The sequence below is a fragment of the Schistocerca serialis genome, chromosome 5 (assembly GCF_023864345.2).
Source record: "Schistocerca serialis cubense isolate TAMUIC-IGC-003099 chromosome 5, iqSchSeri2.2, whole genome shotgun sequence".
Lineage (NCBI taxonomy): Eukaryota > Metazoa > Arthropoda > Insecta > Orthoptera > Acrididae > Schistocerca > Schistocerca serialis.
Genome location: NC_064642.1, coordinates 610,118,125 through 610,132,304, shown reverse-complemented (window position 1 = coordinate 610,132,304; position 14,180 = coordinate 610,118,125). Strand labels below are relative to the sequence as shown.

The 14,180-nt window shown below is 43.2% G+C and overlaps 1 protein-coding gene across 6 annotated transcripts in view; it reads left to right on the top strand.

Moving 5' to 3' along the window:
* LOC126481610 (uncharacterized) overlaps positions 1-14,180 on the top strand; it is a 146,041-nt gene that overhangs the window by 104,246 nt on the left and 27,615 nt on the right. For all 6 annotated transcript variants that reach the window (XM_050105484.1, XM_050105488.1, XM_050105485.1 and 3 more), the window contains one exon: positions 2,537-3,322. In XM_050105484.1, the coding sequence (XP_049961441.1) occupies positions 2,537-3,322 (786 nt within the window). The remainder of the gene's footprint in view (positions 1-2,536; positions 3,323-14,180) is intronic.

Sequence of the window (14,180 nt, the reverse complement as noted above, 5' to 3'; positions counted from 1 at the left end):
CAACAGACCACACTACTGCCCTTCTTAGAATTGACCAATTTGCAATAACTGTGTTGTATTCTGAGGTCCCTTCTTTCTATGTATGGAATGTCGAGTGTGTGTGAAAGACTGAGGATTGGAAGTGACTGGATGGCCAGGAGTGAAGAAAGACCATGCTTTTGGAATAATCTACACTCTCCACCCAAACATTGAGTGCTATCTTCTATGGTTACTACTGCATGAGGTTCGAAGTCCAACATGTTTTTCTGACCCACCACCCCATATTTCAATCTGCCTGCAAAGCTTTTGGTTTGATGGAGGATGACAGGCATTGGGATTCTGCACTGAGAGAAGCTGAACTGTGTGACTCACCATTTGAACTAAGAGAGATACTCAGTGATGTTGGTATTCTTTAACTCTCTGATCTGCTGAATCTCTGGGAAAAGTTTAATTTGTTGGAAGACTTCATTCACCAAATTGAGGAAAATTTGCATTGTTCTGCAGAAAATATTTTTAACAACTTATACAATAAATTTCAGGTACAGATTGAGGATGCAGTGTTGGCTATGGGAGGCCAAACTTTACCACAGTATGATTTCCTGAACCAAAATAGCATGAAGTAGTCTTGTAGAATATAGATTATTGAAGGAAAATAAACTGTGACACAAATGCTTTGATGCATGTAGTCTTGGATAGCATAAATTCCCTAACAGTTGTGCACCCCTCTGGTCATTGTGAAGTGAAATGTTAAATAGTATTGAATCACATTTGAGTCAATTATTTTTCCTGAATGCTCCCAGTGGATTAGGTCACCTTTTCTAGTAAACTTATTTCTAGCAAAAATAAGAATTGATTGGGGCATTGCTTTAGCTATGGCATCTTCTGGCAATGATGCCACAGTGTTCTGCCTATAAATTCCCTCTCACTCTCATCAAAGTTGAAACACCCATATGCAAGTTCCCTAGACAGAGTAATATGGCTGAAGTTCTCCAGGAGTGTAAATTTATCCTGTGGCGTAAGGGTATTATGGTCCCCAAAGGTGAATTTGAAGTACTTAATAAAACTTTGAAAAACCTCAGAGGTGATGATTGTGTGGGGTGGAGTTACTGTGCTGCTGGCAGGGGACCTAAGGCAGACTCTTCATGTTGTACATAGAGGAACTCGACTTGACAAGGTTGGGGCATGCATAAAATCTTTGCACCTGTGGCTCTGTCTCATAAAGAAAAATGTGATTGTCTATGTAAGGGACAATTTGTGCCCGAATTTTTTCTAAACTCCTACTGAAAATATGGAGCAGAAATTATCCTAACTCTGCCATATAGACAATCTGTGGTCTTGCTGTGTGAATGGGCCATACTAACACCCAAGAACAACAGGGAACATTGATGACATACTACTTAATTGCATTGGAGGGTCAGGAATGGAATACAGTTCTATTGATTCAGTGTTGCAGACAGATAAAGCAGTTCACTATCCAGTGGAATTCCTTAATAGCATTAAGCTACCTTGTTTCCCTTCTCATAAACTACCCCTGAATGTTTGTACACCTGTCATGCTAGTGTGCATCTTCAACTCACCTAAACTGTGCTTACGAAATGTGCTGGAGATGAACTGATGTTCATACCTTGAATACCTCTTATTCCTTCTTACTATTCATTTGAGATCAAGCGATTGTAATCCCATCTTAAAGTATGCTTTGCAATGAATGTTAAAAAAAATCTCAGGGCTGTTCATTAAAGGTGGCAAGTATTGACTTGGATTAGGGGGAGGATGATTGCTTCTCAAATGGGCAGTTCTATGTCACCTATTCAAGAGTCAGTCCCAACAGCATCCTGGTGACTTTGGCACTAAACATTACAACTACTGGTGTGATATACAAATAAGTGCTTTAATAAATTCAATTATATTTTGAAAAAATATGCAAATCTTTTACAGAGAATCGTTTTATTAAATTTTAATACTGTGTCTGCATTTTAGTTTGTGTAGACTGGATACACTACACAGTGTGTAGATTTACACATGGGCAATGGGCATTACAACATACATTTAGGTTTGAAGAAAAAGAAGAAGAAGAAGAAGAAGAAGAAGAAGAAGAAGAAGAAGAAGAAGAAGAAAAGAAAACTGTGCAGACTGTACAGTTGACGTGAGCAAAGCAGCGGGTGCTAGGCTTGTTTATATTTTATGCTTCAAATGCTGTTTGTGAAGGCAACAGTGAATGAATAAACCATTACATTTTTTCCTAATATTTTTGTTAAATTAAATGATGATGAGAGTCATAACAAAAGGAACAAACTGCAAATTGGGTATAATACTGCAAGCAGGACATCTTGTAAAATTAGATGTTTCTCAAAAATTCCTGTGCATTTGTCATGTGTTGCATTTTTCTTGCAGAAAGTTTTGGTTTCTAAGAAAACTCATTTATCATGATTGTATCTTCAGCTTCTAAATGCAATTGCTTAATTTGTAACTTTAATTTGCTGTAGGTTAAGTGCCCCACTGCCTACTTATTTTCTTATGATATTAACAAAATTAAATTTCATTTGTATTTCTCTTTCAGCGAATGCATCAGTTTGAGTCGTGTAAGTCCAGCAATGAACAAGACGACTGTACACTTAAAAGTAGCAGATCAAATAATGAGAACCATGCTAAATATGAAAGCTCTTTGCCCACAAAAATTGAAAAAATTAAACATTTGCCTCAGGGAGTGACAGACAATGCAGATTTTTCGAATGAATATGACAGCGCTTTTAACATCATCGTAGATAATAATAATGGCAACTATTTATCAGTTCTTGAAGTGTGTCAAACACAAGATATTTCAAATAACACTGGAGATGGATCGAAGTATAAAAAATATGAAAGACCTTGTTGGACTGAAAGAAACTGTGCTCCTGGTGCTACAGTCAGTGACATAACACATGTACCTGACAATTTAGGCTGTATCAAACAAAACTCATCTCAGGAAACAAGTACCGGCCCTTCAGAAACTAGTGTGGAGGATTCTTGCCAATTTTCATTAGCAAAATTGTCTTTCAATCCGGAGATTTCCTCACGTGTAAGAAAGGATACAGAGACTGCACAAAGGAAACGTCCAGTACCAACTCCAAGAACTAAATCACTCAGTAGCAGTTCCAGAACTGTCAGTAATTCTGCATCCAAGTTACCTAGTGACCAGAGCCAAATCCACTCTACAGCAGTTACGGCCGATAAAGAAAATCTTAATGATTCACTACCAATTCCAATACTAGAAGAGGCAAATAGTTTTGGTTATGATAGCAGTGAAACTCCAGGTACTGATAAGGTGAATAATGGGGCACTGTTGAGAACTGAAGCCAAATGGAAGGTAAGTAATTAAAAACAGTTTCATAAGAAATCAGTTCCTCGCTTTTCTTTGGCACCAGTACACTTGAAATTGCCTTGTTCATCAGCTCTTTCAATGGCACATAAAGCAAATTTTGTAAATTACATTCACAGTCTCCTTAGTTTTTGAGGCTTTTTCTGTACATGAAATTAAGGTGTACAGTGCCCAATTTGACAACTGGTACACAAATGAAGCCGTAATTCACAAGTAATTTCTGCATGTAAGCGCGCGCGCGCACATACACACACACACACACACACACACACACACACACACACACGTGCATATATGCACATGCATGCGCATGCGCGCACACACACACACACACACACACACACACACATTGTTATTTGAAAAGGTTATACACATATTTAACTTTTTAATAGTGTAAGAGTATTAGTCATTGTGACAACAGCAAATTGAAATGACGTTGGAATGTCTTTGATAAAATGCACACTGTGGAACAAGTGAAGTTGAGATCAGGAGGGAGGTGACAGGTGGGTGGGAGTGCAGGAAGAGTATGGGATAAGAACTATATGACACCCAACGCAATGCAGATATAGAACTCGAAGCTGGATTGTTTGGCTGTCACGAACAAGTGCTCTACTGATTGATCATCTAAGCACAACTCATGACCCGTCCTCATTGCTTTACTTCTGCCATTACCTCATCTCTACCTTTCCATGTCCATGGAAAATTTCCCGCACATCTTGTGGGGCCAGCACCCCTGAAAGGAAAGATGGCATGCAGATACAGCTTAACCACAGCCTGGGGAATTGTTTGCAGAATGAATTCTCAGTTGCAGCAGAGTGTGTTGACTTGAAACATTGCGACAGATTAAATGTGTGCTGGACTGGAACTTAAACCTGAGACCTGTGCCTTCTGTGGCCAAATGCTATACCAACTGAGCTATAAAAGCACTGCTCACAAACTGCTTCATATATTGACGTCTGCGAGTATTGCATTTCCTATGTTCCAAATTATCCCGAAGCTCATTCAGTAGAGCACTTGTCCATGAAAGGCAATGGTCCCAGTTTAGAGTCCTGGTCCCATAAATAGTTTTAATCTTCAGGTAGTTTCAGATCAATACACACTCACTGCTGAGTGACCATTCATTCTGGAAGTCTCCCACTTTTTGGCCCAATAACTTCTGGCCCCCTTTTAAGGTTTGACTTCACACTTTCAAAATTCTAAGACGTGTGGGCCATTTGCAGAAGGATGCCTTACTTGGTGCACCAGATATCCATAATGTGATTAGATCTTCTGCACCTCTTATTGTCATGTCTCTGCAGCTCGACTATTTGGGTGAGGACATGTTCCAAGGTATGTCATTTTCTTCTGTTGTCCACTGTCCTCTTTTGCCCCCATGACAATATTGGTTTGCTCCAAACCCAGTATCCAGCATGTGGTGGGACCATTGTGTACTCATTTGATGGTGGCCCCCTGACAACACAGGGATCACACTGCTGATACTGAACTGCAAACTCCTCACATGTGCCAAGGAGTAGATGCCTGTCTTGTTGTGGCATCGGGAGTCCCACCAATGGCCATCATACCAGGCAGCCTTTGCTGTGGGTGGGTGGTGCTTGTGTGGAGAGCACCTGATCGTAGTGGGTGGCATCAGGGAGAATCATCCGCAATGAAGCGGTCCAAGCCATCTCTTGCTGGTGACCGAATAGCACCAGCAGTCTCTAACAAGGGCAGGATAGACTATAACGCTGAGAAATATGACCCTAAATCATTCCCCTCCCTACCTACACCATGGTAAAAACATATGGCTATGGAAAAGAGAGAGACTTATTCGCCAAGGTATTTAGTATGCAGTGGAACAGATGAGGACTTTTTTTTTGATACAAAGCCTCTATTTTTTGTTGAACACCTGGAGGTAAAGTTTGGGGAAGTGACAGCGCTGTCCAAAATGCGCAATGGGTCAATCCTGATTCAGACAGCATCCCCAGCCCAGTCCCGGGCTTTACTCACCTGTGGCAAGTTGGGTGATATTCCTGTTTCCCCGTTTCAATCACTCCCCATAAAAGCCTCAACATGGTCCATAAAATAAGTTTTCATCTCGATCTCCTGTTGCAGTCCGATGATGAGCTATGTGCCAGTTTAGAATGACAGGTCATGCACTTCATCTGGTGTGTTTATAGGGAGCCTAAAGATAACAGTGTTGTCACCACTGCCTTTATCTTGGCCTTTCAGGGTTATTCGTAACCTGAAAAGATAAAGGTGATGGTGTACCGCTGTAATGTAAAACCATATGTCCTTCCCCCTATTTGGAGCTTTAAGTGCTGGAAGTTCGAACATGTCTTCCTGGTGCAATCTGAGCACCACATGTAGAGATTGCGTATGTCACTGCATCCGAATACTCCATGTACACCTCCTCCTACCAGTGTCAACTGTGGGGAGCACCAGTGCCCCTGCTCGCCAGACTGCACAGTACTCCAAAAGGAGTGGAAAATTGAGTACAAGATCCTGGACGGGCTGTATTACCGCGAGGCTAAACTGAAATACAGAAGGATGAACCCTGCTTGATTGCTATCATCTTAAGCTGGCGCTATGATGATGTCGCCCTTGTTGATGCCATTATGCTCCTTGTCCAAGCTTCCTACAGTGGGCCCCCAGGGCTGCCTATTTGCATCCCACCTCCTGATGGCTGGAGGTACATCTTCTTCTGTTGCTCCCAAAGCATCTACTTTGGGAGCACCAACCCCTTCCAAATGCCGGTGACATCAGTCCCCTCCCGCCAGCCAGAGAAACAAAAGCCTGCTCCATCTCCTCTCACATGGAAGGGGTCCCTTGGGACTCTGCCTTCCATGGTCTCCTCCATTGGTGAATCGTACACCAGCCAGTGGCTGAAGGAGCCACTGGCTGCTGGTCGAAGGGCTTCACAATCTTCCTCTTTCCCCGAAGTTACTTCAGAGAAGCCCTCCCAGCAAGCTCCTTAATCTGCCTCCTTGGTCCTTTCATGTCTTCCTAGACGACAGAAAGCATCATGCTCCAGTGGAATTATGGCAGTTTTTTCTCCCTCTTAGCTGAGTTACAACAACTCTTTGAGTGTTACACCTGCTTTTTGCATTGCCCTTCAGAAAACGTGGTTTCCCACAATGTGGCTGTCGGGGAACTACAGAAACCATAATGATTGTAACAGACCGTCGGGCGGCATCTGTATCTATGTCATTACCTCTGTCTGTAGCGAACCAGTGCCCCTTCAAACACCTTTGAAAGTTGTGTCTGTCAGAGTGAGGACAATATAGGAAATTACCATCTGTAACATCTACTCTCCTCCAGATGGTGAAGTGCCGCACCAGGTATTTGTTGCACTAATTTCCCAACTCACTTCATCTTTTCTACTTGTGGGTGATTTTTAATGCCCCCAACCCTTTGTGGGGTGGAACCAATATTACTGGCCGTGGTAAAGATGTCAAGGATCTTCTAACCCAACTCGACCTTTGCCTCCTCAATACAGGTGCCCCCATCATTTCACTGTGGTGCATGGCACATACTTGGCTGTTGATCTCGCCTCTACTGTCTATCCACTGGTGAGCTCACGTCTTCTGTGGTAGTGACCACTTCCCACTCTTCATGTCCCTCCCTTGCATCACTCACCTGGATGATTGCCCAAATGGGCTTTTACCAAGGCTGACTGGGATGCCTTCTCCTCTGCTACCACCATTAAATCTCTGTTGTGTGGCAACATTGATGAGGTAATCCGGACCATCACTACTACCACTGTTGCCGCATCTGAATCGGCAATCCCTTGTTCCTCAGGTTGCCTCTGGCGGAAGTCAGTGCCTTGGTGGTCGCTGGAAATCGTTGCAGCCATTAGAGATCATAGGCGGGCCCTCCAACATTATAAGTGCTACTCGTACCTGGAGCAACTCATTGCCTTCAAATGACTCCGTGCCTAGGTCCGTCAACTCATCAAACAACAGAAGCAGGAGTGTTGGGAACGATACGTCTCTACCAGTGGTGCACGAACCTCTCCTTCCCAGGTTTGGACCAAGCTCAGATGCCTTTATGGATATCAGACATGTGCAGGTATATTTGGAATTTCCACACATGGAACTGTATATACTGATCCAGATTTGATCACGGAGCATCTTGTTGAGCATTGTGCTCATTCCTCTCCCTGTGCAAATTACTGCCCTGCCTTTTGTCTCCTAAAACACCAGGTGGAACGACACCACCTATGTTTTGTTCCATGCAACCCTGAACCATATAGTGCTCTCTTCACTGAGTGAGAATTTCTCAGTGCCCTTGCCACTTGGCCTGACACATCCCCTGGACCAGACCACATCCATTCCCAAATGATTAAACATCTGTCAGCAGATTACCAGCACCACCACCACCTTGCTGCCTTCAACCACATCTAGAGCGATGGCGAACTCCCATCGCAATGGCGAGAAAGTACCATCATTCCATTGCTAAAACCTGTTAAGAACCTGCCAGATGTGGATAGCCATCATCCTATCAGCATCACTGACTTTATGTGAAAGCTGCTCGAACGTATGGTGAACTGGCGGTTGTGTTGGCTCCCTTAGTCTTGGGGCTTTCTGGCTCAGTCCACGGGTGGTTTTCGCCAAGGGCACGCCACCACTGACAACCTGGTCTACCTGGAGTCTGCCATCCAAATGGCCTTTTCCCTGTGTCATCATCTTATTGTTATCTGTCTTGATCTGAAAAAAGCCTATGTTACCAATTCTTTTGGCGACACCACATCCTTGATACTCTGCACAAGTGAGGTCTCTGGGGCCCACGCCAGATTTTTATACGGAGCTTTTTGTTGCTCCACATTTCATAGTTCGAATTGGTGCTTCACACAGTTTGCTTGACATCCATGAGGATTGTGGAGTTCGACTTGTGGCAGGAGCTTTCCAAACGAGCCCAGTAAACAGCCTTCCTGTGGAAGCTGATGTTCCTCCACCATGGATCAGGCAACAACAACTGCTTGCGAATTATACTGCCCCGCATTCATTCTCACTGTCCAAATTACTGTCTCCTTTCCCCTAACATGGCGATCTGTCTCCCACCGCGGCAGCCCAGACAGGAATTCCAATTGCAGTCTGTGTCTGGTTGCTTCTTGCTGTACTCTACACTTTCCCCCTACCACCTTTCCGTGGATCCACTAGTGTGCACCTCCACGGTCCACGCCTCGACCACAGCTTCGTCTGGTCGTATTGTGAGGCCCGAAAGGCTGAATTCCACATGAGTCTCTTTGCCAGCAATTTTTCTCTATTCTCTGTGAGTTCCAGGGCTTAGACATAGTTTACACCGATGGCTTGTTGGTCGATGGTCTCATTGGTTTCATTTACACTCATGCTGGACATACTGAACAGCACCCCTTGCCAGATGGCTGCAGTGTTCTCACTGCAGAGTTGGTAGCCATCTCTCATCCTTTTGAGCATATCCACCTCTGCGCAGGTAAATCCGCTGTCATCTGTAGTGACTCCTTAAGCAGCAGCCTACAAGCTCTTGACCAGTGCTCCCCTTGCCAACCTTTGGTAATGACTATCCACGAGTATCTTTATGCTCTCAGAAACAGTGGACGTTCATTGTCCTTTATTTGGACCCCAGGACATGTCGAGTCCTGGTCAATGAACTTGGTGACAGACTGGCCAAACAGGCTACCAGTAAACCAGCTCTGGAGATCGGCCCGCTAGAGACTGATCTCTGATTGGTCTGATGCCTTAAAGTTTTTCGAATCTGTGATATTGAATGGGACACACTCAGTACACCAAATAAACTACATTTTATCAAGGAGACAACAAATGTGTGGCGGTCATCCATATGAGCCACTCACAGGAACTCCATTGTCCTTTTCCGGCTCCACATTGGCCACATTTGTTTAAATCATGGTCACCTCCTCCGTTGCAAGAACCCACCTCATTGTCGCTGTGGTTCCAACTTGACTGTCATCCACATCTCGTTGGACTGCTTAATTTTACCTACTCTGCGGTAGGCTTTTAACCTTCCCACCACACACTGCCAATGGTGTTGGGAGACAATGCCTCAACGGCTAATATAGCTTTATGTTTTATTTGAGAGAGGATTTTTTATCACAAAATCTAAGATTGGGCGTCTGGCCTTTTCTCTCATGCCTCCATCCTCCCTCCGTTTTAACTCTTCCTCCCTCTTTCTTTGATGTTTGTTCATTTTGGTTTCATCTTTTCTGTATCTGGGTTCCTTTAGCCTTGTCTTTTAGGTTGGATATTTTAGTGTGTTGCAAAGTGGCTGGCTCATACTTTTTTCTTCTTGAAATCAGTCAGCCAAGGCCATCTGCTATATTTTTTTTATTAACTTCTAAGGCTTTTTTCCTTTGAGTGCACATTCTCTGCTTTTCTCTTGCCACTTTCGTTTTCTCTTTCAGTGTCTTTCCCAGTAAGTTTTCCCCCTTTTGTTCTTCCCAGACGCTTTTGGTAAATGCTTTTACTCCACGATCTCTTTGAATGTGGAAAAAAGGACTGATGAATCTGTAGTTTGGTCCCTTTCTCTCCACTCCTTCGTTCCCCCCTCTCTCAGCCTCCCTCCACATCCCTTTTACTCCATGTCTTACTCTTCCTTTTCGCTCATGCTCCATGTCCCTTCCATCTCACCCTCCTTTCCCATTCCCCAAAATTCCCCCATCCATGTCTCTATTGTCACTGTCCCACCTCACACTCCATTCACTCCTCTTAAACTCAGTCTCCCATTCTTTCCCGCTAAACTCATCCTTTCTTCGCTCTAACCTCACCTACCCCTCCAATTAGCCTCCCCCTAGCACCACCACCCCCTAGTGCCACTACCCTCCTAGCTCCACTACCCACTCCCATCTTGTAGCCCCCGTTCCCCATCGCATCATGGCCCCCCCCCCCTTCCTCATCGCATCACCCCCCCCCCCCCCCCCCCCCCCCCCCGCCTTGGCAACAACCCCTGCACATCGTGTCACTCTTCCCCATCACATCACCTCCCCCCCACCCTTGACAGCAGGATGAAATTCAGCCCCCAGGCTGTGGCTAAGCCATGTCTTCGCAATATCCTTTCTTCCAGGGATGCCAGTTCTGCAAGGTTTTGAGAAGAGCTTTTGTGAAGTTTGGAAGGTAGAAGATGAGGTATTGGCAGAACTGAAGCTGTGAGGATGGGTCGCGAGTTGTGCTTTGGTAGCTCAGTGGTAGAGCACTTGCCCACGAAAGGCAAAGGTCCCAAGTTCGAGTCTCGGTCTGGCACACAGTTTTAATCTGACAGGAAGTTTCACATCAATAACTTGTCTGATAGTGTTCCAGTTATTAATATACTGGGTGATTATAATTAACGTTAAACTTTCAAAATGCTGTAGAAATAACAACGCTGGTCAGAATGATGCCAAATTGCAAAGGAAAATTATCGGAGAAGGGGGAAAATGTATGGCAGAAGAAAAAAAATTGTGTGAAAATTGATCAATAGATGGCACGGTATATGTCAGAGTACGTAAAACACCTGTCATGCGCATGACCCATTGAAGTTGGTATAAACATGAAAGGTACACGGCTTTTCCTTCTTTCGAGTCTGCGACGTTTGCCATGACTGTCTCAATGCAGGATCATGCTCTGCATGCAAAGCTGTATTGCAAGGATTGATGTGCACACATCACTCTGCAGAAGTTCTGGACACTGAAGGGTTTGAAAAAAGGCGTTGGTCTGATGAGTGCCGTGGGTCTGGAGAAAATGATTCGGAAATTCGAAAAGATGGGTTCTTTTGGTGTACAACCTGGTAGAGGGAGGAAACAAATTGATTCGATGTCAGTGGAAGCTGTGGTCACAGCAGTGCAGGAGGAGATGAGTTGCGGTGTGCAAATGTATAGTGCATGAAGAATTACTCGAACATTGGACATAACAATGAGCATGGTGCATAAAATCCTACGAAATATCTTTCTTTGCTATCCATTCAAAATTACCCATGTGCACGAGTTGCTTCCTGTTGAACTGCCAGCAAGAAAGACCTTCGCTTTAGAATTTCTTGCTCGCATGGAAGTGGACAGATGAAGCCCACTTCCGACTGACAGGATATGTCAATATACGGAATTCTCGAATATGGGCAACAATAAATCGACGCACAAATCAACCAGTACCACTTCATCCTGAAAAAGTCACTGTGTGATGCGGGTTTACGGCATCATTTATCCCCTCCCCCCATTAAGCAACTACTGAAGGGCCATTTCGGAAATGCTAGAATTATCAGCCGCCATTTCTCTACAGGCTGGCTGTCCCGATCACCTGATGTTAATCTGTGTGACTTCTGGCTGTGGGGCTGTCTGAAAGATGATGTGTTCAGTGTTCTGATTGCAAACTTGGCTGCATTGAAGGCACACATTGTGCAACACATTCTGAACATGACCCTGGAAACACTTTGATCAGTTGCAGAACATGCTGTTGCTCGATTTCAATTTTTGCAGAAAACGGTGGACAGCATATTGAACATGTTTTGTGCCAGTCACACGGAAGTTAGTAATCTGATTTGATTTTCATTGATGCTTTTTATGTGGCTTTTGGCCTCAGGACAATTAAAAACTGATGTGAGTGATGCTTTTTATGCGGTTTTTGGCCTCAGGACAATTAAAAATCTGTTTTTCCCATCCTATGTGATATGACCTTATGTGATATGACCTTGCCATGGTGGATGAGCTTATGTATCACACCAGTACACTCATGCACACAGTACAGTTTGTTTAACATTAAACATACACGTTAGGCCTTGTTGCATGATTCATTTGTTATTTGTAGTAGACCACTATTAAATTATAATGCTTACAGCACCATCTATTGTTATATTTTGTAACTATTTATTTCTCTTCTGCTATACGTTTTCCCCCTTCTCCGGTAATATTTCATTGCTATTTGACATCATTCTGACCAGTGGTGTTATTTCTACAGTGCTTTGAAAGTTTAATTATAATTGCTCTGAACTACAAAGGTTACAAAGAAAACATCAAAATATAGATAAATGCACAAAACAGGACAAAATGGCATTCCCTGTAAAATAATTATGTTAGAATAATATATTTTTTTAAGGTTCAGGTAACCTTATCGATTTGCTCTCTTCTACACTATTAACGTATCAGTTGTTGGTGTGTGTACATTTGTTGGGTGAGATTGTAATTTTCACTGCCCATTCATCTGGTGGTGGTTGGGAAACACAACTGAAAAATAGGCTGCAGGATAGAATTCATTAATCATTCTACACATTTTTGTGCCTTGTGCCTCACACATGCACAATTTGAGTTGTCTTTCTATCAACTTATATTTTCTATGCCAGGTTCTCCTCACAGATGGTAACAAAATAATAAGAGTTAAGTGGGATTACTATAGAGTATGAGCTAATAATTTGCTGTGCCGTAAGCATTAATGCTAAACATTCATTAAATTCTCATTTTAGGAGAGGAATATGTGGTGTTTGTAATTAAACTTTCTCTACTTGAGTCAGTATACATGGAAAACTATTTACTGTATGGGTACCCAACGTTATAGGCATGATGTTCAGACTGTGACCTGCAGGATTTGTGTTGTTAGTAGTGTTACTGTCATGACTTGTCATTAGGTGCTGTAATTGGTATGGCATCGTAGTGCTAAGAGACATGCATCAGTGTGCATTACAGTTGCAGTCAGTCAACATGGGTCTGGATGAGGTGAGGAGAGCTTTAGTCATAAAGTTATTTTATTGAAACAACAGCAGTAGTATTGCTACTGCTCTTCCTATCGGAGCATTAAAGGAATACGGAAAGGTCCTATTTCCCAACTGGTGTTGGAGAACATTATTCAGAAGTTCAAATTAACTGGAGATATGGAATTGCTCCTGGGAGAGGCCGACAGCCATTTGTGCAACAAGTTGTGGAAGTTACTGTTACTGAGGCTGATTGTGCCGGATGCATTGTGCATTGTCTTACATTCCATTGTTTCTCGTGGGGGCATTCTCAAGTAGTGAAAGCCTCCGTCTTGGTAGCTGTGGAGTCAACATGGTTGGATGCCAACCGAAGAGGCCTGTGTTCATTTCCCGGCTGGTTGGGAATTTTCTCCATTTGGGGACTGGGTGTTGTGTTGTCCTCATTGTTCATCATCACTAATGTGCAAATTGCCCTCAAAACACACGCACGCGCACACACACACACACACACACACACACACACACACACACACACAGACAGGCAGACAGAGAGAGAGAGAGAGAGAGAGAGAGAGAGAGAGAGAGAGTAGTGAACATTTAGTTATAACAATTTTGTACTTTATCTGAAACAAAGCAAAGCAAATCAGTCATGAATCACTTCTACACATATTAAGGGTGTAATACACTACACCCAGCATCTACAAGTGTACCTTTGAGGAGACCCTGCTGTCAATTTTTGCTACTCTTGTGTGTTCATATATAATATGTTATGCTGCCTAGCTCACAACAGACTTTTACCCTAGATCATAATTTGCACTTACTTCAAGGTATTTCATTCATTCTCATTGTTTGAATGCAACCTTGGCTATCAGCTACTATATTGTCTCGATACGTTGTCAGTTTATGATGCCCTTGTTGCTCATAGGACCTGCATTATTTTAAGTGAAGCCATTAAGACTCAAATTCACCACAGTAGGGTGTCTTCAGCAGACCTCACATAGGAATATTTTAGTTTATTGCACCCATCACCATTCAAGCAGAACCAACTGTATAAATTGTTTATTTATTATATTACAAGCTTCTAAGGAGGAGCAAGTTACTTTTGTAGCTTAGTCTGTGTGTTTGTGTAGTATGCATGTACATTGTCTTTAGTCTAGGTAGGGACCGTGAATGCTGTGTTCAGATCAGTTTTGTAATCCATTCATCTTGGATTGCTCGACTGAGT